The 21,106-nt window shown below is 53.4% G+C and overlaps 2 protein-coding genes across 4 annotated transcripts in view; both read left to right on the top strand.

Moving 5' to 3' along the window:
* Positions 1 to 21,106, top strand: part of LOC147086635 (forkhead box protein P2-like) — a 427,219-nt gene that overhangs the window by 79,105 nt on the left and 327,008 nt on the right. The window lies entirely within an intron of this gene.
* Positions 17,497 to 21,106, top strand: part of LOC147086637 (rho guanine nucleotide exchange factor 3-like) — a 57,673-nt gene continuing 54,063 nt past the window's right edge. For both annotated transcript variants that reach the window (XM_085978774.1, XM_085978773.1), the window contains exon 1: positions 17,497 to 19,382. In XM_085978774.1, the coding sequence (XP_085834900.1) occupies positions 19,312 to 19,382 (71 nt within the window). In that variant the 5' untranslated portion in view covers positions 17,497 to 19,311. The remainder of the gene's footprint in view (positions 19,383 to 21,106) is intronic.

Raw genomic sequence — 21,106 nt, 5'->3', positions numbered from 1 at the left:
GGAGGGGTGTGTGTCCGTTACACTGGGAGGGGTGTGTGTCGTTACACTGGGAGGGGTGTGTGTGTCGTTACACTGGGAGGGGTGTGTGTCGTTACACTGGGAGGGGTGTGTGTCGTTACACTGGGAGGGGTGTGTCGTTACACTGGGAGGGGTGTTGTGTTACACTGGGAGGGGTGCGTGTCGTTACACTGGGAGAAGCGTGTGTCGTTACACTGGGAGGGGTGAGTGTCGTTACACTGGGAGGGGTGTGTGTTACACTGGGAGGGTGTGTGTGTCGTTTACACTGGGAGGGGTGTGTTACACTGGGAGGGGTGTGTGTCGTTACACTGGGAGGGGTGTGTGTCGTTACACTGGGAGGGGTGTGTGTCGTTACACTGGGAGGGGTGTGTGTCGTTACACTGGGAGGGGTGTGTGTCGTTACACTGGGAGGGGTGTGTGTCGTTACACTGGGTGGGGTGTGTGTCGTTACACTGGGAGGGGTGTGTGTCGTTACACTGGGAGGGGTGTGTGTCGTTTCACTGGGAGGGGTGTGTGTCGTTACACTGGGAGGGGTGTGTGTCGTTACACTGGGAGGGGTGTGTGTCGTTACACTGGGAGGGGTGTGTGTCGTTACACTGGGAGGGGTGTGTGTCATTACACTGGGAGGGGTGTGTGTCGTTACACTGGGAGGGGTGTGTGTTACACTGGGAGGGGTGCGTGTCGTTACACTGGGAGGGGTGTGTGTCGTTACACTGGGAGGGGTGTGTGTCGTTACACTGGGAGGGGTGTGTGTCGTTACACTGGGAGAGGTGTGTGTCGTTACACTGGGAGGGGTGCGTGTCGTTACACTGGGAGGGGTGCGTGTCGTTACACTGGGAGGGGTGTGTGTCGTTACACTGGGAGGGGTGTGTGTCGTTACACTGGGAGGGTGTGCGTGTCGTTACACTGGGAGGGGTGTGTGTCGTTACACTGGGAGGGGTGCGTGTCGTTACACTGGGAGGGGTGTGTGTCGTCACACTGGGAGGGGTGTGTGTCGTTACACTGGGAGGGGTGTGTGTCGTTACACTGGGAGGGGTGTGTGTCGTTACACTGGGAGGGGTGTGTCGTTACACTGGGAGGGGTGTGTGTCGTTACACTGGGAGGGGTGTGTCGTTACACTGGGAGGGGTGTGTGTCGTTACACTGGGAGGGGTGCGTGTCGTTACACTGGGAGGGGTGTGTGTCGTTACACTGGGAGGGGTGGGTGTCGTTACACTGGGAGGGGTGTGTGTCGTTACACTGGGAGGGGTGTGTGTCGTTACACTGGGAGGGGTGTGTGTCGTTACACTGGGAGGGGTGCGTGTCGTTACACTGGGAGGGGTGTGTGTGTCGTTACACTGGGAGGGGTGTGTGTCGTTACACTGGGAGGGGTGGGTGTCGTTACACTGGGAGGGGTGTGTGTCGTTACACTGGGAGGGGTGCGTGTCGTTACACTGGGAGGGGTGCGTGTCGTTACACTGGGAGGGGTGCGTGTCGTTACACTGGGAGGGTGTGCGTGTCGTTACACTGGGAGGGGTGCGTGTCGTTACACTGGGAGGGGTGCGTGTCGTTACACTGGGAGGGGTGCGTGTCGTTACACTGGGAGGGGTGCGTGTCGTTACACTGGGAGGGGTGCGTGTCGTTACACTGGGAGGGGTGCGTGTCGTTACACTGGGAGGGTGTGTGTCGTTACACTGGGAGGGGTGTGTGTCGTTACACTGGGAGGGGTGTGTGTCGTTACACTGGGAGGGGGTGCGTGTCGTTACACTGGGAGGGGGTGCGTGTCGTTACACTGGGAGGGGTGCGTGTCGTTACACTGGGAGGGGTGTGTGTCGTTACACTGGGAGGGGTGTGTGTCGTTACACTGGGAGGGGTGTGTGTCGTTACACTGGGAGGGGTGTGTGTCGTTACACTGGGAGGGGTGTGTGTCGTTACACTGGGAGGGGTGCGTGTCGTTACACTGGGAGGGGTGTGTGTCGTTACACTGGGAGGGGTGTGTGTCGTTACACTGGGAGGGGTGTGTGTCGTTACACTGGGAGGGGTGTGTGTCGTTACACTGGGAGGGGTGTGTGTCGTTACACTGGGAGGGGTGTGTGTCGTTACACTGGGAGGGGTGTGTGTCGTTACACTGGGGGGGGTGTGTGTCGTTACACTGGGAGGGGTGTGTGTCGTTACACTGGGAGGGGTGTGTGTCGTTACACTGGGAGGGGTGTGTGTCGTTACACTGGGAGGGTGTGTGTGGTTACACTGGGAGGGGTGTGTGTCGTTACACTGGGAGGGGTGTGTGTCGTTACACTGGGAGGGGTGTGTGTCGTTACACTGGGAGGGGTGTGTGTCGTTACACTGGGAGGGGTGTGTGTCGTTACACTGGGAGGGGTGTGTGTCGTTACACTGGGAGGGGTGTGTGTCGTTACACTGGGAGGGGTGTGTGTCGTTACACTGGGAGGGGTGTGTGTCGTTACACTGGGAGGTGTGTGTGTCGTTACACTGGGAGGGGTGTGTGTCGTTACACTGGGAGGGGGTGTGTGTCGTTACACTGGGAGGGTGTGTGTCGTTACACTGGGAGGGGTGCGTGTCGTTACACTGGGAGGGGTGTGTGTCGTTACACTGGGAGGGGTGTGTGTCGTTACACTGGGAGGGGTGTGTGTCGTTACACTGGGAGGGGTGTGTGTCGTTACACTGGGAGGGGTGTGTGTCGTTACACTGGGAGGGGTGTGTGTCGTTACACTGGGAGGGGTGTGTGTCGTTACACTGGGAGGGGTGTGTGTCGTTACACTGGGAGGTGTGTGTCGTTACACTGGGGGGGGTGCGTGTCGTTACACTGGGGGGGGTGCGTGTCGTTACACTGGGAGGGGTGTGTGTCGTTACACTGGGAGGGGTGTGTGTCGTTACACTGGGAGGGGTGTGTGTCGTTACACTGGGAGGGGTGTGTGTCGTTACACTGGGAGGGGTGTGTGTCGTTACACTGGGAGGGGTGTGTGTCGTTACACTGGGAGGGGTGTGTGTCGTTACACTGGGAGGGGTGTGTGTCGTTACACTGGGAGGGGTGTGTGTCGTTACACTGGGAGGGGTGTGTGTCGTTACACTGGGAGGGTGTGTGTCGTTACACTGGGAGGGGTGTGTGTCATTACACTGGGAGGGGTGTGTGTCGTTACACTGGGAGGGGTGTGTGTCGTTACACTGGGAGGGGTGCGTGTCGTTACACTGGGAGGGGTGTGTGTCGTTACACTGGGGGGGGTGTGTGTCGTTACACTGGGAGGGGGGGTGTGTCGTTACACTGGGGGGGGTGTGTGTCGTTACACTGGGAGGGGTGTGTGTCGTTACACTGGGAGGGGTGTGTGTCGTTACACTGGGAGGGGTGTGTGTCGTTACACTGGGAGGGGTGTGTGTCGTTACACTGGGAGGGGTGTGTGTCGTTACACTGGGAGGGGTGTGTGTCGTTACACTGGGAGGGGTGTGTGTTACACTGGGAGGGGTGTGTGTCGTTACACTGGGAGGTGTGTGTTGTTACACTGGAGGGGGTGTTGTGTCGTTACACTGGGAGGGGTGCGTGTCGTTACACTGGGAGGGGTGTGTGTCGTTACACTGGGAGGGGTGTGTGTCGTTACACTGGGAGGGGTGTGTGTCGTTACACTGGGAGGGGTGAGTGTCGTTACACTGGGAGGGGTGTGTGTCTTTACACTGGGAGGGGTGCGTGTCGTTACACTGGGAGGGGTGTGTGTCGTTACACTGGGAGGGGTGTGTGTTGTTACACTGGGAGGGGTGTGTCGTTACACTGGGAGGGGTGTGTGTCGTTACACTGGGAGGGGTGTGTGTCGTTACACTGGGAGGGGTGTGTGTCGTTACACTGGGAGGGGTGTGTGTCGTTACACTGGGAGGGGTGTGTGTCGTTACACTGGGAGGGGTGTGTGTCGTTACACTGGGAGGGTGTGTGTCGTTACACTGGGAGAGGTGTGTGTCGTTACACTGGGAGGGGTGTGTGTCGTTACACTGGAGGGGTGTGTGTCGTTACACTGGGAGGGGTGTGTGTCGTTACACTGGGAGGGGTGGTGTGTCGTTACACTGGGAGGGGTGTGTGTCGTTACACTGGGAGGGGTGTGTGTCGTTACACTGGGAGGGGTGTGTGTCGTTACACTGGGAGGGTGTGTGTCGTTACACTGGGAGGGGTGTGTGTCGTTACACTGGGAGGGGTGTGTGTCGTTACACTGGGGGGGGTGTGTGTTACACTGGGAGGGGTGCGTGTCGTTACACTGGGAGGGGTGTGTGTCGTTACACTGGGAGGGGTGTGTGTCGTTACACTGGGAGGGGTGTGTGTCGTTACACTGGGAGGGGTGTGTGTCGTTACACTGGGAGGGGTGCGTGTCGTTACACTGGGAGGTGTGTGTCGTTACACTGGGAGGGGTGTGTGTCGTTACACTGGGGGGGGTGTGTGTTACACTGGGAGGGGTGCGTGTCGTTACACTGGGAGGGGTGTGTGTCGTTACACTGGGAGGGGTGTGTGTCGTTACACTGGGAGGGGTGTGTGTCGTTACACTGGGGGGGGTGTGTGTTACACTGGGAGGGGTGTGTGTCGTTACACTGGGAGGGGTGTGTGTCGTTACACTGGGGGGGGTGTGTGTTACACTGGGAGGGGTGCGTGTCGTTACACTGGGAGGGTGTGTGTGTCGTTACACTGGGAGGGGTGTGTGTCGTTACACTGGGAGGGGTGTGTGTCGTTACACTGGGAGGGGTGTGTGTCGTTACACTGGGAGGGGTGCGTGTCGTTACACTGGGAGGTGTGTGTCGTTACACTGGGAGGGGTGTGTGTCGTTACACTGGGAGGGGTGTGTGTCGTTACACTGGGAGGGGTGTGTGTCGTTACACTGGGAGGGGTGTCGTGTCGTTACACTGGGAGGTGTGTGTCGTTACACTGGGAGGTGTGTGTGTCGTTACACTGGGAGGGTGTGTGTGTCGTTACACTGGGAGGGGTGTGTGTCGTTACACTGGGAGGGGTGTGTGTCGTTACACTGGGAGGGGTGTGTGTCGTTACACTGGGAGAGGTGCGTGTCGTTACACTGGGAGGGAGTGTGTCGTTACACTGGGAGGGGTGTGTGTCGTTACACTGGGAGGGGTGTGTGTCGTTACACTGGGAGGGGTGTGTGTCGTTACACTGGGAGGGGTGTGTGTCGTTACACTGGGAGGGGTGTGTGTCGTTACACTGGGAGGGGTGTGTGTCGTTACACTGGGAGGGGTGTGTGTCGTTACACTGGGAGGGGTGTGTGTCGTTACACTGGGAGGGGTGAGTGTCGTTACATGGGAGGGGTGTGTGTCGTTACACTGGGAGGTGTGTGTGTCGTTACACTGGGAGGGGTGTGTGTCGTTACACTGGGAGGGGTGTGTGTCGTTACACTGGGAGGGGTGTGTGTCGTTACACTGGGAGGGGTGTGTGTCGTTACACTGGGAGGGGTGCGTGTCGTTACACTGGGAGGTGTGTGTCGTTACACTGGGAGGGGTGTGTGTCGTTACACTGGGAGGGGTGTGTGTCGTTACACTGGGAGGGGTGTGTGTCGTTACACTGGGAGGGGTGTGTGTCGTTACACTGGGAGGGGTGTGTGTCGTTACACTGGGAGGGGGTGTGTGTCGTTACACTGGGAGGGGTGTGTGTCGTTACACTGGGAGGGGTGTGTGTCGTTACACTGGGAGGGGTGTGTGTCGTTACACTGGGAGGGGTGTGTGTCGTTACACTGGGAGGGGTGTGTGTCGTTACACTGGGAGGGGTGTGTGTCGTTACACTGGGAGGGGTGTGTGTCGTTACACTGGGAGGGGTGTGTGTTACACTGGGAGGGGTGTGTGTCGTTACACTGGGAGGGGTGTGTGTCGTTACACTGGGAGGGGTGCGTGTCGTTACACTGGGAGGGGTGTGTGTCGTTACACTGGGAGGTGTGTGTCGTTACACTGGGAGGGGTGTGTGTCGTTACACTGGGAGGGGTGCGTGTCGTTACACTGGGAGGGGGTGCGTGTCGTTACACTGGGAGGGGTGTGTGTCGTTACACTGGGAGGGGTGTGTGTCGTTACACTGGGAGGGCTGTGTGTCGTTACACTGGGAGGGGTGTGTGTCGTTACACTGGGGGGGGTGTGTGTCGTTACACTGGGAGGGGTGTGTGTCGTTACACTGGGAGGGGTGTGTGTCGTTACACTGGGAGGGGTGTGTGTCGTTACACTGGGTGGGGTGTGTGTCGTTACACTGGGAGGGGTGTGTGTCGTTACACTGGGAGGGGTGTGTGTCGTTACACTGGGAGGGGTGTGTGTCGTTACACTGGGAGGGGTGTGTGTCGTTACACTGGGAGGGGTGTGTGTCGTTACACTGGGAGGGGTGTGTCGTTACACTGGGAGGGGTGTGTGTCGTTACACTGGGAGGGGTGTGTGTCGTTACACTGGGGAGGGGGTGTGTGTCGTTACACTGGGAGGGGTGTGTCGTTACACTGGGAGGGGTGTGTGTCGTTACACTGGGAGGGGTGTGTGTCGTTACACTGGGAGGGGTGTGTGTCGTTACACTGGGAGGGGTGTGTCGTTACACTGGGAGGGGTGTGTGTCGTTACACTGGGAGGGGTGTGTGTCGTTACCTGGGAGGGGGTGTGTGTCGTTACACTGGGAGGGGTGTGTCGTTACACTGGGAGGGGTGTGTGTCGTTACACTGGGAGGGGTGTGTGTCGTTACACTGGGGGGGGGTGTGTGTCGTTACACTGGGAGGGGTGTGTCGTTACACTGGGAGGGGTGTGTGTCGTTACACTGGGAGGGGTGTGTGTCGTTACACTGGGAGGGTGTGTGTCGTTACACTGGGAGGGGTGTGTCGTTACACTGGGAGGGGTGTGTGTCGTTACACTGGGAGGGGTGTGTGTCGTTACACTGGGAGGGGTGTGTGTTACACTGGGAGGGGTGCGTGTCGTTACACTGGGAGGGGTGTGTGTCGTTACACTGGGAGGGGTGTGTTACACTGGGAGGGGTGTGTGTCGTTACACTGGGAGGTGTGTGTCGTTACACTGGGAGGGGTGTGTGTCGTTACACTGGGAGGGGTGGGTGTCGTTACACTGGGAGGGGTGTGTGTCGTTACACTGGGAGGGGTGTGTGTCGTTACACTGGGAGGGGTGTGTGTCGTTACACTGGGAGGGGTGCGTGTCGTTACACTGGGAGGGGTGTGTGTCGTTACACTGGGAGGGGTGTGTGTCGTTACACTGGGAGGGGTGTGTGTCGTTACACTGGGAGGGGTGCGTGTCGTTACACTGGGAGGGGTGTGTGTCGTTACACTGGGAGGGGTGTGTGTCGTTACACTGGGAGGGGTGTGTGTCGTTACACTGGGAGGTGTGTGTCGTTACACTGGGAGGGGTGTGTGTCGTTACACTGGGAGGGGTGGGTGTCGTTACACTGGGAGGGGTGCGTGTCGTTACACTGGGAGGGGTGTGTCGTTACACTGGGAGGGGTGTGTGTCGTTACACTGGGAGGGGTGTGTGTCGTTACACTGGGAGGGGTGTGTCGTTACACTGGGAGGGGTGTGTGTCGTTACACTGGGAGGGGTGTGTGTCGTTACACTGGGAGGGGTGTGTGTTACACTGGGAGGGGTGCGTGTCGTTACACTGGGAGGGGTGTGTGTCGTTACACTGGGAGGGGCGCGTGTCGTTACACTGGGAGGGGTGTGTGTCGTTACACTGGGGGGGGTGCGTGTCGTTACACTGGGAGGGGTGTGTGTCGTTACACTGGGAGGGGTGTGTGTCGTTACACTGGGAGGGGTGTGTGTCGTTACACTGGGAGGGGTGTGTGTCCGTTACACTGGGAGGGGTGTGTGTCGTTACACTGGGAGGGGTGTGTGTCGTTACACTGGGAGGTGTGTGTCGTTACACTGGGGGGGGTGCGTGTCGTTACACTGGGGGGGGTGTGTGTCGTTACACTGGGAGGGGGTGTGTGTCGTTACACTGGGAGGGGTGTGTGTCGTTACACTGGGAGGGGTGTGTGTCGTTACACTGGGAGGGGTGTGTGTCGTTACACTGGGAGGGGTGTGTGTCGTTACACTGGGAGAGGTGTGTGTCGTTACACTGGGAGGGGTGTGTGTCGTTACACTGGGAGGGGTGTGTGTCGTTACACTGGGAGGGGTGTGTGTCGTTACACTGGGAGGGGTGTGTGTCGTTACACTGGGAGGTGTGTGTCGTTACACTGGGAGGGGTGCGTGTCGTTACACTGGGAGGGGTGTGTGTCGTTACACTGGGGGGGGTGCGTGTCGTTACACTGGGAGGGGTGTGTGTCGTTACACTGGGAGGGGTGTGTGTCGTTACACTGGGAGGGGTGTGTGTCGTTACACTGGGAGGGGTGTGTGTCGTTACACTGGGAGGGGTGCGTGTCGTTACACTGGGAGGGGTGTGTGTCGTTACACTGGGAGGGGTGTGTGTCGTTACACTGGGAGGGGTGTGTGTCGTTACACTGGGAGGGGTGTGTGTGTTACACTGGGAGGGGTGTGTGTTACACTGGGAGGGGTGTGTGTCGTTACACTGGGAGGGGTGTGTGTGTTACACTGGGAGGGGTGTGTGTTACACTGACTGGGAGAGGGGTGTGTGCATGTTGGATGCGATCAGGCTGAGTCTCGGGTATGGGGCATCCTCTTGAGGTGTTGCCCGCTGCCAATCACTCTCCAGGGACTCTGGCGTGGATCCGGTGAGCAGTCGAGAGCCGGGGGGATGAGGGGCAGAGGCTGTGGAGAGGGACAACACAGAGCAACATTCTCCCCTGGGTTCATCCCAACCATGGTCTGGTTAGGATTTTATTTCGTTACATATGCATTAAACTCCAGCTACCTTTTGCAGAGGTGAGGCTGGTGTCCGGAAATGGATGACGGGCACTGGGAGGGGTGTGTGTCGTTACACTGGGAGGGGTGTGTGTCGTTACACTGGGAGGGGTGTGTGTCGTTACACTGGGAGGGGTGTGTGTCGTTACACTGGGAGGAGTGTGTGTCGTTACACTGGGAGGGGTGTGTGTCGTTACACTGGGAGGGGTGTGTGTCGTTACACTGGGAGGAGTGTGTGTCGTTACACTGGGAGGGGTGTGTGTCGTTACACTGGGAGGGGTGTGTGTCGTTACACTGGGAGGGGTGTGTGTCGTTACACTGGGAGGGGTGTGTGTCGTTACACTGGGAGGGGTGTGTGTCGTTACACTGGGAGGGGCGCGTGTCGTTACACTGGGAGGGGCGCGTGTCGTTACACTGGGAGGGGCGCGTGTCGTTACACTGGGGGGGGTGCGTGTCGTTACACTGGGAGGGGTGTGTGTCGTTACACTGGGAGGGGTGTGTGTCGTTACACTGGGAGGGGTGTGTGTCGTTACACTGGGAGGGGTGTGTGTCGTTACACTGGGAGGGGTGCGTGTCGTTACACTGGGAGGGGTGTGTTACACTGGGAGGGGTGTGTGTTACACTGACTGGGAGAGGGGTGTGTGTCGTTACACTGGGAGGGGTGTGTGTCGTTACACTGGGAGGGGTGTGTGTTACATTGGGAGGGGTGTGTGTTACACTGACTGGGAGAGGGGTGTGTGCATGTTGGATGCGATCAGGCTGAGTCTCGGGTATGGGGCATCCTCTTGAGGTGTTGCCCACTGCCAATCACTCTCCAGGGACTCTGGCGTGGATCCGGTGAGCAGTCGAGAGCCGGGGGGATGAGGGGCAGAGGCTGTGGAGAGGGACAACACAGAGCAACATTCTCCCCTGGGTTCATCCCAACCATGGTCTGGTTAGGATTTTATTTCGTTACATATGCATTAAACTCCAGCTACCTTTTGCAGAGGTGAGGCTGGTGTCCGGAAATGGATGACGGGCACTGTGAGTAGTGGGCACCGTGGGAAATAGGCAAACCGGGAAACGGGCACCGCGAGGGACGGGCACCGCGAGGAACGTAAGCCTCAACCTGCGGTGGTGCCTGTGGACAGGGCGACATTCATAGGGACCCGACGCCCTCTGCAGCTGCTCTAAAGGGACGAGGGAGACCGGCGCCACGCCGACCCGTGGCCACACCGCGCACCATAGTAGGAACAAACACTTTTATAGGGCACTAAAGATTCTGATTATTTTGAAAGGGAGGTTTCTCGGTGTCACCCTTTTTTGTAAAGTCTGATCGCAGGAATGAGGTGTGCGTTTTCTCCTGTTCGATCTCCCGTTTCGTGCATGTGAAGTGGGATGTGCTGCTCCCTCGAGACCTGTGATTGTTTGTTAAACCGGTTTAACGTCTGGTCGTGATGGGGAGTGAATTATTTGTCTTAATTTGAAGTGTTCCCAGTTCCCACTTCCGATGTGACGCAAGTTCCGGTCTGTGACTTTTTAAATGATGTTCTTTGTGTTGTGTGGGTTGGGGAAGTGAAGGAGATGCGGGTTAACCCCAGACCTGTGGACTTTTTATGGTTAATAAAGATCCTGTTACAGGGGACTCGATTCTTTTCATACCGCCACTCACCACACCAGCGCTGCTCAAACTCTCAGGTCTCTGCTAGAAGACTATAAAATCTCCAAATGGTGAGCTGATACAACAGACCAGGGTCGAGGGGTTGAATGGCCCCCTTCTGTTCTATGTCCTTTGTCTGTACCTCCGTCCCTGTGTATCTCCATATGTCACCGTGTCTGTCCCTGTATATGTCCACATGTTGCTGTGTTCCCGTGTCGGATGGGGCTCAGTGGGTCTCACTCCCACCTCGGAGCCAAAGGGTCGAGTCCCACTCGAGACTCGAGCACAGAAACCCAGGCTGACACTCCGGTGCGGTACCGAGGGAGTGCTGCCGTGCCATCTTTCGGGTGAGGTGTTATACCAAGGCCCCGCCTGCTCTCTCGGGCAGACATAAAAATGATCCCATGGCACTATTTCAAAGAAGAGCAGGCAATTTCGCTCCCGTGTGTTGGGGCCAATATTTACCCCTCAATCAAGATCACCAAAGCAGTTGCTCTGCTCATTATCGCAGTGCGGATTGTGGGAGCTTGCTGTGCACAATTTGGCTGCCGCGTTTCCTACATTATTTCATTGACTGTAAAACGCTTTGGGACGTCCTGAGGTTGCGGAAAGGCGCTGCAGAAATACAAGTCTTTCCTTCTGTGTCCCTGTGTCCTTGTGAAGGGGGAAGAGGGAAGGTTGTGTGTGGATTGATGCCGATTTTATCCCGGGATAAATCCCGGTTCCGCTTCTTCCACGGCCAGCAGGGGGCACCACCGCCTGCCAAAAAAACAGATTAACCCTTTCACACCCCAAGCCCCAGATTAACCCCTTCACACCCCGAGCCCCAGATTAACCCCTTCACACCCCAAGCCCCAGATTAACCCTTTCACACCCCAAGCCCTAGATTAACCCTTTCACACCCCGAGCCCCAGATTAACCCCTTCACACCCCAAGCCCCAGATTAACCCCTTCACACCCCAAGCCCCAGATTAACCCCTTCACACCCCAAGCCCCAGATTAACCCTTTCACACCCCAAGCCCCAGATTAACCCTTTCACACACCAAGTCCCAGATTAACCCTTTCACACCCCAAGCCCCAGATTAACCCTTTCACACCCCAAGCCCCAGATTAACCCTTTCACACCCCACCCCCCCAGATTAACCCCTTCACACCCCACACCCCAGATTAACCCCTTCACACCCCACACCCCAGATTAACCCTTTCACACCCAAGCCCCAGATTAACCCTTTCACACCCCAAGCCCCAGATTAACCCTTTCACACCCCGAGCCCCAGATTAACCCTTTCACACCCCGAGCCCCAGATTAACCCTTTCACACCCCGAGCCCCAGATTAACCCTTTCACACCCCGAGCCCCAGATTAACCCTTTCACACCCCGAGCCCCAGATTAACCCTTTCACACCCCGAGCCCCAGATTAACCCTTTCACACCCCGAGCCCCAGATTAACCCTTTCACACCCCGAGCCCCAGATTAACCCTTTCACACCCCGAGCCCCAGATTAACCCTTTCACACCCCGAGCCCCAGATTAACCCTTTCACACCCCGAGCCCCAGATTAACCCTTTCACACCCCCAGATTAACCCTTTCACACACCAAGCCCCAGATTAACCCTTTCACATCCCACACCCCAGATTAACCCTTTCACACCCCAAGCCCCAGATTAACCCTTTCACACCCCAAGCCCCAGATTAACCCTTTCACATCCCACACCCCAGATTAACCCTTTCACACCCCAAGCCCCAGATTAACCCTTTCACACCCCAGATTAACCCTTTCACACACCAAGCCCCAGATTAACCCTTTCACACACCAAGCCCCAGATTAACCCTTTCACACCCCAAGCCCCAGATTAACCCTTTCACATCCCACACCCCAGATTAACCCTTTCACACCCCAAGCCCCAGATTAAGCCTTTCACACACCAAGCCCCAGATTAACCCTTTCACATCCCACACCCCAGATTAACCCTTTCACACCCCAAGCCCCAGATTAACCCTTTCACACCCCAAGCCCCAGATTAACCCTTTCACATCCCACACCCCAGATTAACCCTTTCACACCCCAAGCCCCAGATTAACCCTTTCACACCCCAGATTAACCCTTTCACACACCAAGCCCCAGATTAACCCTTTCACACACCAAGGCCCAGATTAACCCTTTCACACCCCCAAGCCCCAGATTAACCCTTTCACACCCCAAGTCCCAGATTAACCCTTTCACACCCCGAGCCACAGATTAACCCTTTCACACCCCAAGCCCCAGATTAACCCTTTCACACCCCAAGCCCCAGATTAACCCTTTCACACCCCCAAGCCCCAGATTAACCCTTTCACACCCCAAGCCCCAGATTAACCCTTTCACACCTTTCCCCAGATTACCTCACACTAGATTAATCTTTTCATACCCGCATACACCCTACACACACACAACTACACCCTACACACACACACCTACACACACACACCTACATACACACACAACTACACCCTACACACACCCACACACACAACTACACCCTACACACACACCTACACCCTACACACACCCTACACCCTACACACACACTCACCTATACCCTACACACAGAACTACACCCTACACACACACATATACCCTACACACACACACCTACACCTTACACAAACACATGTAGGGAAGAGTGACCATAATATGATAGAATTTTATATTAAGTTTGAAAGTGATTTCGTTAAATCTGAAACTAGGGTCTTAAATCTAAACAAAGCAAACTACGTAGGTATGAGTGGCGAGTTGGCTAAGGTAGATTGGGAAACTACATTAAAAGGTATGACAGTAGACAAGCAATGGCTAGCGTTTAAAGAATTAATACACAATTTACAGCAAATATACATTCCTTTAAAGGCACAAAAACCCCACAGGAACAGTGATCCAACCGTAGCTAAAAAGAGAAGTTAAAGATAGTATTAGATCAAAGGAAGAGGCTCATAGGGGGAAAATTCAGTTGTTTGCGCCTCCCGTTAGTGCCTTAAGAGGGCGCTAATGGGGCGCAAAGCAACTAGCGCCCGGGCGCGGCGATGTTTGCGCCGCTCGCGAAATCAACTGGACATTTTGCGGCGGCGCTAAACACTACCGCCACGATCTCCTGCGCCGGCAGATCGTGACGTCAGTAGAGCGTGTAACGCCCCAGACCGGATATTGAGTGGCGCCCCCTGCCTTACCGCCTGCCGCTAGCAACGACAGGTTGAGGGGAGCGTTTTGCAGTCAGGAAGGGACTGGGGGAGCGCTATTTAAAGGCGACCACTTCCTGCCTTTTTTTGTTGGTGACATTTTTGCACCACACATTCTGAGAGAGAGAGAGAGAGACTTCCGGAGAGATTCAACGCTGTGTGAAGGAGTTCTGGGTACTGAGCAGCACTTTGCAGGTTTATTTTGATTTGCCCTTCTATCGATTTAGAAGAGACTGTGGAGGCTGCACTCTGAGCTCTTTCCCTGGGACCTCTCCATTGTTCTTTCCAGCAGATTTGATGTACAGGTCTCTCCAGGCCGAGATTCAAGGCTGCAATGAGCAGGATGTGGATGGAGAGCAAAATCAACCCCTTTAAGATAAAAACAAAAAAAATGCTGGAGAAACTCAGCAGATCAAGCAGCATCTGTGAAGAGAGAAACAGAGTTAACGTTTCAGGTCGATGACCTTTCGTCAGAACTCCCCTTTAAGAACTGGCCGGCGCCAGTGTGTCTGTGTTCCATTGCTGACTGACATCACATGAGCTTCGCCAGCGCTCTAAGGTAGCGCCTCGCTCCTTGGCCTTTGCGCCTTAAGACAGGTGTGAAGCGTCTGATTTAGCGCTCCAATCACCTCCAGGGGCGATAGAAGCCAAGTTTGCCGTCGGAGGCGATAATTAGCGCCAGGCGCTAAACTTTGCGCACGGCCGATAATGGCGCCCCAAGCGGGGCGATACTGAAATTTTCCCCCATAAAGTTGCCAAAAAGAGTAGTAAGCCTAAGAACTGGGAGGATTTTCAAATTCAGCAAAGGAGGACCAAGAAATTGATAAAGAAAGGGGAAATAGAATGAGAGTAAACTAGCGAGAGCCATAAAAACAGACTATAAAAGCTTCTGTAGGTATGTAAAAAGGAAAAGATTAGCGAAAGTAAACATGAGTCCCTTACAGGCTGAGACAGGAGAAATTATAATGGGGAATAAGGGAATAATGCGGAAGAAGATGCAAAAAACCTCCCGGAAATAGTGGAGAACCAAGGGTCTAGCGAGAATGAAGAACTGAAAGAAATTAGTATTAGGAGAAAAATAGTACTGGAGAAATGAATGGGACTGAAAGCCGGTAAATTCCCTGGACCCTGGGCCTACATCCTAGGGTTTTGAAAGAGGTGTCTATAGAGATTGGTTGTCATCTTCCAAAATTCCACAGATTCTAGAACGGTTCCCGCGGATTGGAAGGTGGCAAATGTAACCCCGCTATTTAAGAAAGGAGGGAGAGAGAAAACGGGGAACTACAGACCAGTTAGTCTGACATCAGTAGTGGGGAAAATGCTGGAATCTATTGTTAAGGACGTGGTAACAGGGCACTTAGAAAATAATAATAGGATTGGGCCGAGTCAACACGGATTTATGAAAGGGAAATCGTGTTTGACAAATCTGTTAGAGTTTTTTGAGGTTGTAACTAGCAGAATAGATAAGGGGGAACCAGTGGATGTGGTGTATTTGGATTTTCAGGCAGCCTTTGATAAGGTGCCACACAAGAGGTTATTCAACAAAATTAGGGCTCATGGGATTGGGGGTAATATACTAGCATGGATTGAGGATTGGTTAATGGACAGGAAACAGAGAGTAGGAATAAACGGGTCATTTTCGGGTTGGCAGGCTGTAACTAGTGGGGTACCGCAAAGATCAGTGCTTGGGCCTCAGCTATTCACAATCTACATCAATGATTTGGATGAGGGGACCAAATCTGAGGAAGGATGTTCTTGCCATGGAGGGAGTGCAGCGAAGATTCACCAGACTGATACCTGGGATGGCAGGAATGACGTATGAGGAGAGATTGGGTCGATTGGGCTTATATTCACTGGAGTTTAGAAGAATGAGAGGGGATCTCATTGAAACTTATAAAATTCTAACAGGACTGGACAGACTAGATGCAGGAAGGATGTTCCCGATGGTCGGGGAGCCCAGAACCAGGGGTCACAGTCTAAGGATAAGGGGTAAGCCATTTAGGACAGCAATGAGGAGGAATTTCTTCACCCAGAGAGTGGTGAACCTGTGGAATTCTCTACCACAGAAGACAGTAGAGGCCAATTCATTAAATATATTCAAGAAGGAGTTAGATATATTTCTTAAGGCTAAAGGGATCAAGGGATATGGGGAGAAGGCAGGGACAGGGTACTGAGTTTGGATGATCAGCCATGATCTCATTGAATGGCGGAGCAGGCTCGAGGGGCCGAATGGCCTCCTCCTGCTCCTATCTTCTATGTTTCTATGTAATATATCCAAGTTTGCTGACGATACAAAGCTGGGTGGGAATGTAAGTTGTGTGGAGGATACAAGGAGGCTTTAAGGGGATATAGACAAGCTAAGTGAGTGGGCAAGAACATGGCAAATGGAATATAATGTGGAGAAATGTGAAGTTATCCACTTTGGTAGGAAAAATAGAAAAGCAGAGTATTTATTAAATGGTGAGAGATTGGGAAATGTTGGTGTTCAGAGGGACCTGGGTGTCCTTGTACACGAATCACTGAAAGTTAACATGCAGGTACAGCAAGCAATTAGGAAAGCAAATGGTATGTTGGCCTTTATTACAAGAGGATTTGAGTATAAGAGTAAAGACGTCTTACTGCAATTATATAGGGCCCCGGTGAGACCACACCTGGAGTATTGTGGACAGTTTTGGTCTCCTTACCTAAGGAAGGATATACTTGCCATAGAGGGAGTGCAACGAAGGTTCACCAGACTGGTTCCTGGGATGGGGGGGTTGTCCTATGAGGAGAGATTGAGTAGACTGGGCCTATATTCTCCAGAGTTTAGAAGAATGAGAGGTGATCTCATTGAAACATACAAAATTCTTACAGGGCTTGACAGGGTCGATGCTGAGAGGCTGTTTCCCCCCTGGCTGGAGAGTCTAGAACCAGGGGTCACAGTCTCAGGATAAGGGGTCGGCCATTGAGGACTGAGATGAGGAGGAATTTCTTCACTCAGAGGGCGGTGAATCTTTGGAATTCTCTCCCCCAGAGGGCTGTGGAGGCTCAGTCGTTGAGTCTATTCAAGGCTGAGATTGAGAGATTGTTGGCCTCTCGGGGAATCGAGGGACATGGGGATCGGGGGGAAAAGTGGAGTTGAGGTAGATTATCAGCCATGATCTTATTGAATGGTGGAGCAGGCTCAAGGGGGCAAATGGCCTTCTCCTGCTCCTATTTCTTTTGTTCTTACACATACATACAGACCACACAGATACACATACACCCTACACACACACACAGAGACCAACTCACAGACCCATACAGATACACAGACCACACAGATACCCATACACCCTACACACACACACACTAACCCTACACACACAGAGACCAACTCACAGACCCATACAGATACACAGACCGCACAGATATACACACACCCTACACACACACACATACACCCTACACACACACACTAACCCTACACACAGACCAACTCACAGACCCATACAGATACACAGACCGCACAGATACACATACACCCTACACACACACACACTAACCCTACACACACACACACACACAGACCAACTCACAGATCCATACAGATACACACACAGATACACATACACCCTACACACACACACACAAACTCAAACCCTACACACACACACAAACCAACTCACAGACCCATACAGATACACACACAGACCGCACAGATATACACACACCCTACACACACACACACTAACCCTACACACACAGAGACCAACTCACAGACCCATACAGATACACAGACCGCACAGATATACACACACCCTACACACACACACACTAACCCTACACACACAGAGACCAACTCACAGACCCATACAGATACACAGACTGCACAGATATACACACACCCTACACACACACACACTAACCCTACACACACAGAGACCAACTCACAGACCCATACAGATACACAGACCGCACAGATATACACACACCCTACACACACACACACTAACCCTACACACACACACACACACACAGACCAACTCACAGACCCATACAGATACACAGACCGCACAGATATACACACACCCTACACACACACACACTAACCCTACACACACACACACACAGACCAACTCACAGACCCATACAGATACACAGACCGCACAGATACACATACACCCTACACACACACACACTAACCCTACACACACACACACACACACAGACCAACTCACAGACCCATACAGATACACAGACCACACAGATACACATACACCCTACACACACACACACAGACCAACTCACAGACCCATACAGATACACAGACCACACAGATACCCATACACCCTACACACACACACACTAACCCTACACACACAGAGACCAACTCACAGACCCATACAGATACACAGACCGCACAGATATACACACACCCTACACACACACACATACACCCTACACACACACACTAACCCTACACACAGACCAACTCACAGACCCATACAGATACACAGACCGCACAGATACACATACACCCTACACACACACACACTAACCCTACACACACACACACACACAGACCAACTCACAGATCCATACAGATACACACACAGACCACACAGATACACATACACCCTACACACACACACACAAACTCAAACCCTACACACACACACAAACCAACTTACAGACCCATACAGATACACACACAGACCGCACAGATACACACACACCCTACACACACACACACTAACCCTACACACACACACAGATCAACTCACAGACCCATACAGATACACACACAGACCGCACAGATACACATACACCCTACACACACGCACACTAACCCTACACACACACACAGATCAACTCACAGATCCATACAGATACACGCACAGATACACACACACCCTACACACACACACACACACACAAACTCAAACCCTACACACACACACAAACCAACTCACAGACCCATACAGATACACACACATGTACACACAGGTACACATACATCCTACACATACACATGCAAGTGAGACAGACACACACATACACACACACACACACAGACCAACTCACAGACCCATACAGATACACACACATGTACACACAGGTACACATACACCCTACACATACACATGTAAGTGAGACAGACACACACATACACACACACACTGCCACAGTGTCAATCTCAGACAAGCCTGCCGTGATAAAGTCCAATAGATCTGAAGACCGAGATAGTCTGGGGCAATGTCTTGTGATATTCTTGTGGTATCTCCAGCATCGACTAGATTCTGTGAGGTGGAGAGGGCCAACTCCCGGAACTCAGACTGTTCTGTGGAAAGATTTAACCTCAATGCTTTATAGACATCATTGCAAACCTTATCTGCAATCTGCTCAGACAGGAAGTGCTGCTGTACGCTCTTATTTTGTAACAGGAAGTGGTTGGGGTAACCAATGGCGATGGAAATTTTTTCGTATCTGTGAGGTGAAGCTGTGTCAAAGTCGGCAGCGGAATGTTCTGCGCCTCCTCCGTGTCTTTCCCATCCAGTCTGGAGGAGAAATTTCAGGTCATGGCTGAGGCCTAGTGGGACCAGCTGAAGCCTCGGCTATCACCCCAGCGATGGTGGATTTGCTGCAGGTTTCTGGGAGGATGCACACATGAGGAGAGCGCAACAGGTGGAAGGCAATGAACATCATAATGCAGGAGCGAATCGATGAGTGCGAGCTTGATGGCGATGACACCGACCAAGATCCCTGGTGAGACATCAATACTTGGGCAATTCCTGGTTAGCTACAGAAACCGAGGGTTGTAGAGGCGTTATAGGCCTATAATACTTGTAATACTCATAGAACGCCTTATTTCACCACAACACAACTGAATCTAAATTGCACTCTTAGTACTTGAGGGGATACCTGTAGAAGCCAGCACCTTCTAACTTACCGAATGAACTAGGTGTTGACTAACTACATCATGTAAACCGGAGGTGTATATATAGAATCCAGTGTGGACCAAGTGTTTTGGCCTAGAAAGAGCCAGCAGCCAGCGGCTGAAGTAGTGAGAGGGCTGGTGTCGGGGCCGGACTGGCACCTCAGCTCCGTGTGTGAATACGGACCGAGCTCGGGGCTGGGACACATTAGCAGGGCACCCGAAGGGGAATTATCGGGAAACACTGAATACTCTTATCATAAACTCTGCAAGAGGATTGGTCCACTGGGATTGTGTCCACTGGGAGTGAATGGGAAGGGTTTGGGTCCATTGGGATTGTGTACAGTGGGAGTGAATGGGAAAGGGTTGGGCTCATTGGGATTGTGTACAGTGGGAGTGAATGGGAAGGGATTTGGGTCCATTGGGATTGTGTACAGTGGGAGTGAATGGGAAGGGATTTGGGTCCATTGGGATTGTGTACAGTGGGAGTGAATGGGAAGGGATTTGGGTCAATTGGGATTGTGTACAGTGGGAGTGAATGGGAAGGGGTTTGGATCCATTGGGATTGTGTACAGTGGGAGTGAATGGGAAGGGGTTGGGTTCATTGGGATTGTGTACAGTGTGAGTGAATGGGAAGGGGTTGGGCCCATTGGGATTGTGTACAGTGGGTGTGAATGGGAAGGGATTTGGGTCCATTGGGATTGTGTACAGTGGGAGTGAATGTGAAGGGGTTTGGGTCCATTGGGATTGTGTACAATGGGAGTGAATGGGAAGGGGTTGAGTCCATTGGGATTGTGTACAATGGGAGTGAATGGGAAGGGGTTGAGTCCATTGCGATTGTGTACAATGGGAGTGAATGGGAAGGGGTTGAGTCCATTGTGATTGTGTACAGTGGGAGTGAATGGGAAGGGGTTGAGTCCATTGCGATTGTGTACAATGGGAGTGAATGGGAAGGGGTTGAGTCCATTGTGATTGTGTACAGTGGGAGTGAATGGGAAGGGGTTGAGTCCATTGAGATTGTGTACAGTGGGAGTGAATGGGAAGGGGTTGGGTCCATTGGGATTGTGTACAGTGGGAGTGAATGGGAAGGGGTTGAGTCCATTGCGATTGTGTACAATGGGAGTGAATGGGAAGGGGTTTGGGTCCATTGAGATTGTGTACAGTGGGAGTGAATGGGAAGGGGTTGAGTCCATTGGGATTGTGTACAGTGGGAGTGAATGGGAAGGGGTTGAGTCCATTGCGATTGTGTACAATGGGAGTGAATGGGAAGGGGTTTGGGTCCATTGGGATTGTGTACAGTGGGAGCGAATGGGAAGGGGTTGAGTCCATTGGGATTGTGTACAATGGGAGTGAATGGGAAGGGATTGAGTCCATTGTGATTGTGTACAATGGGAGTGAATGGGAAGGGGTTGAGTCCATTGGGATTGTGTACAATGGGAGTGAATGGGAAGGGGTAATGGGAGTGCATGGGAAGGGGTTTGGGTCCATTGGGATTGTGTACAATGGGAGTGAATGGGAAGGGGTTTGGGTCCATTGGGATTGTGTACAATGGGAG

The sequence above is a fragment of the Somniosus microcephalus genome, unplaced genomic scaffold (genome assembly GCF_052327205.1).
Source record: "Somniosus microcephalus isolate GS21.2 unplaced genomic scaffold, FLI_Smic_1.0 unresolved_chr7, whole genome shotgun sequence".
Classification (NCBI taxonomy): Eukaryota; Metazoa; Chordata; class Chondrichthyes; order Squaliformes; family Somniosidae; genus Somniosus; species Somniosus microcephalus.
The sequence above is the reverse complement of the archived record's forward strand: the minus strand, read 5'-3'. Positions and strand labels throughout refer to the sequence as shown.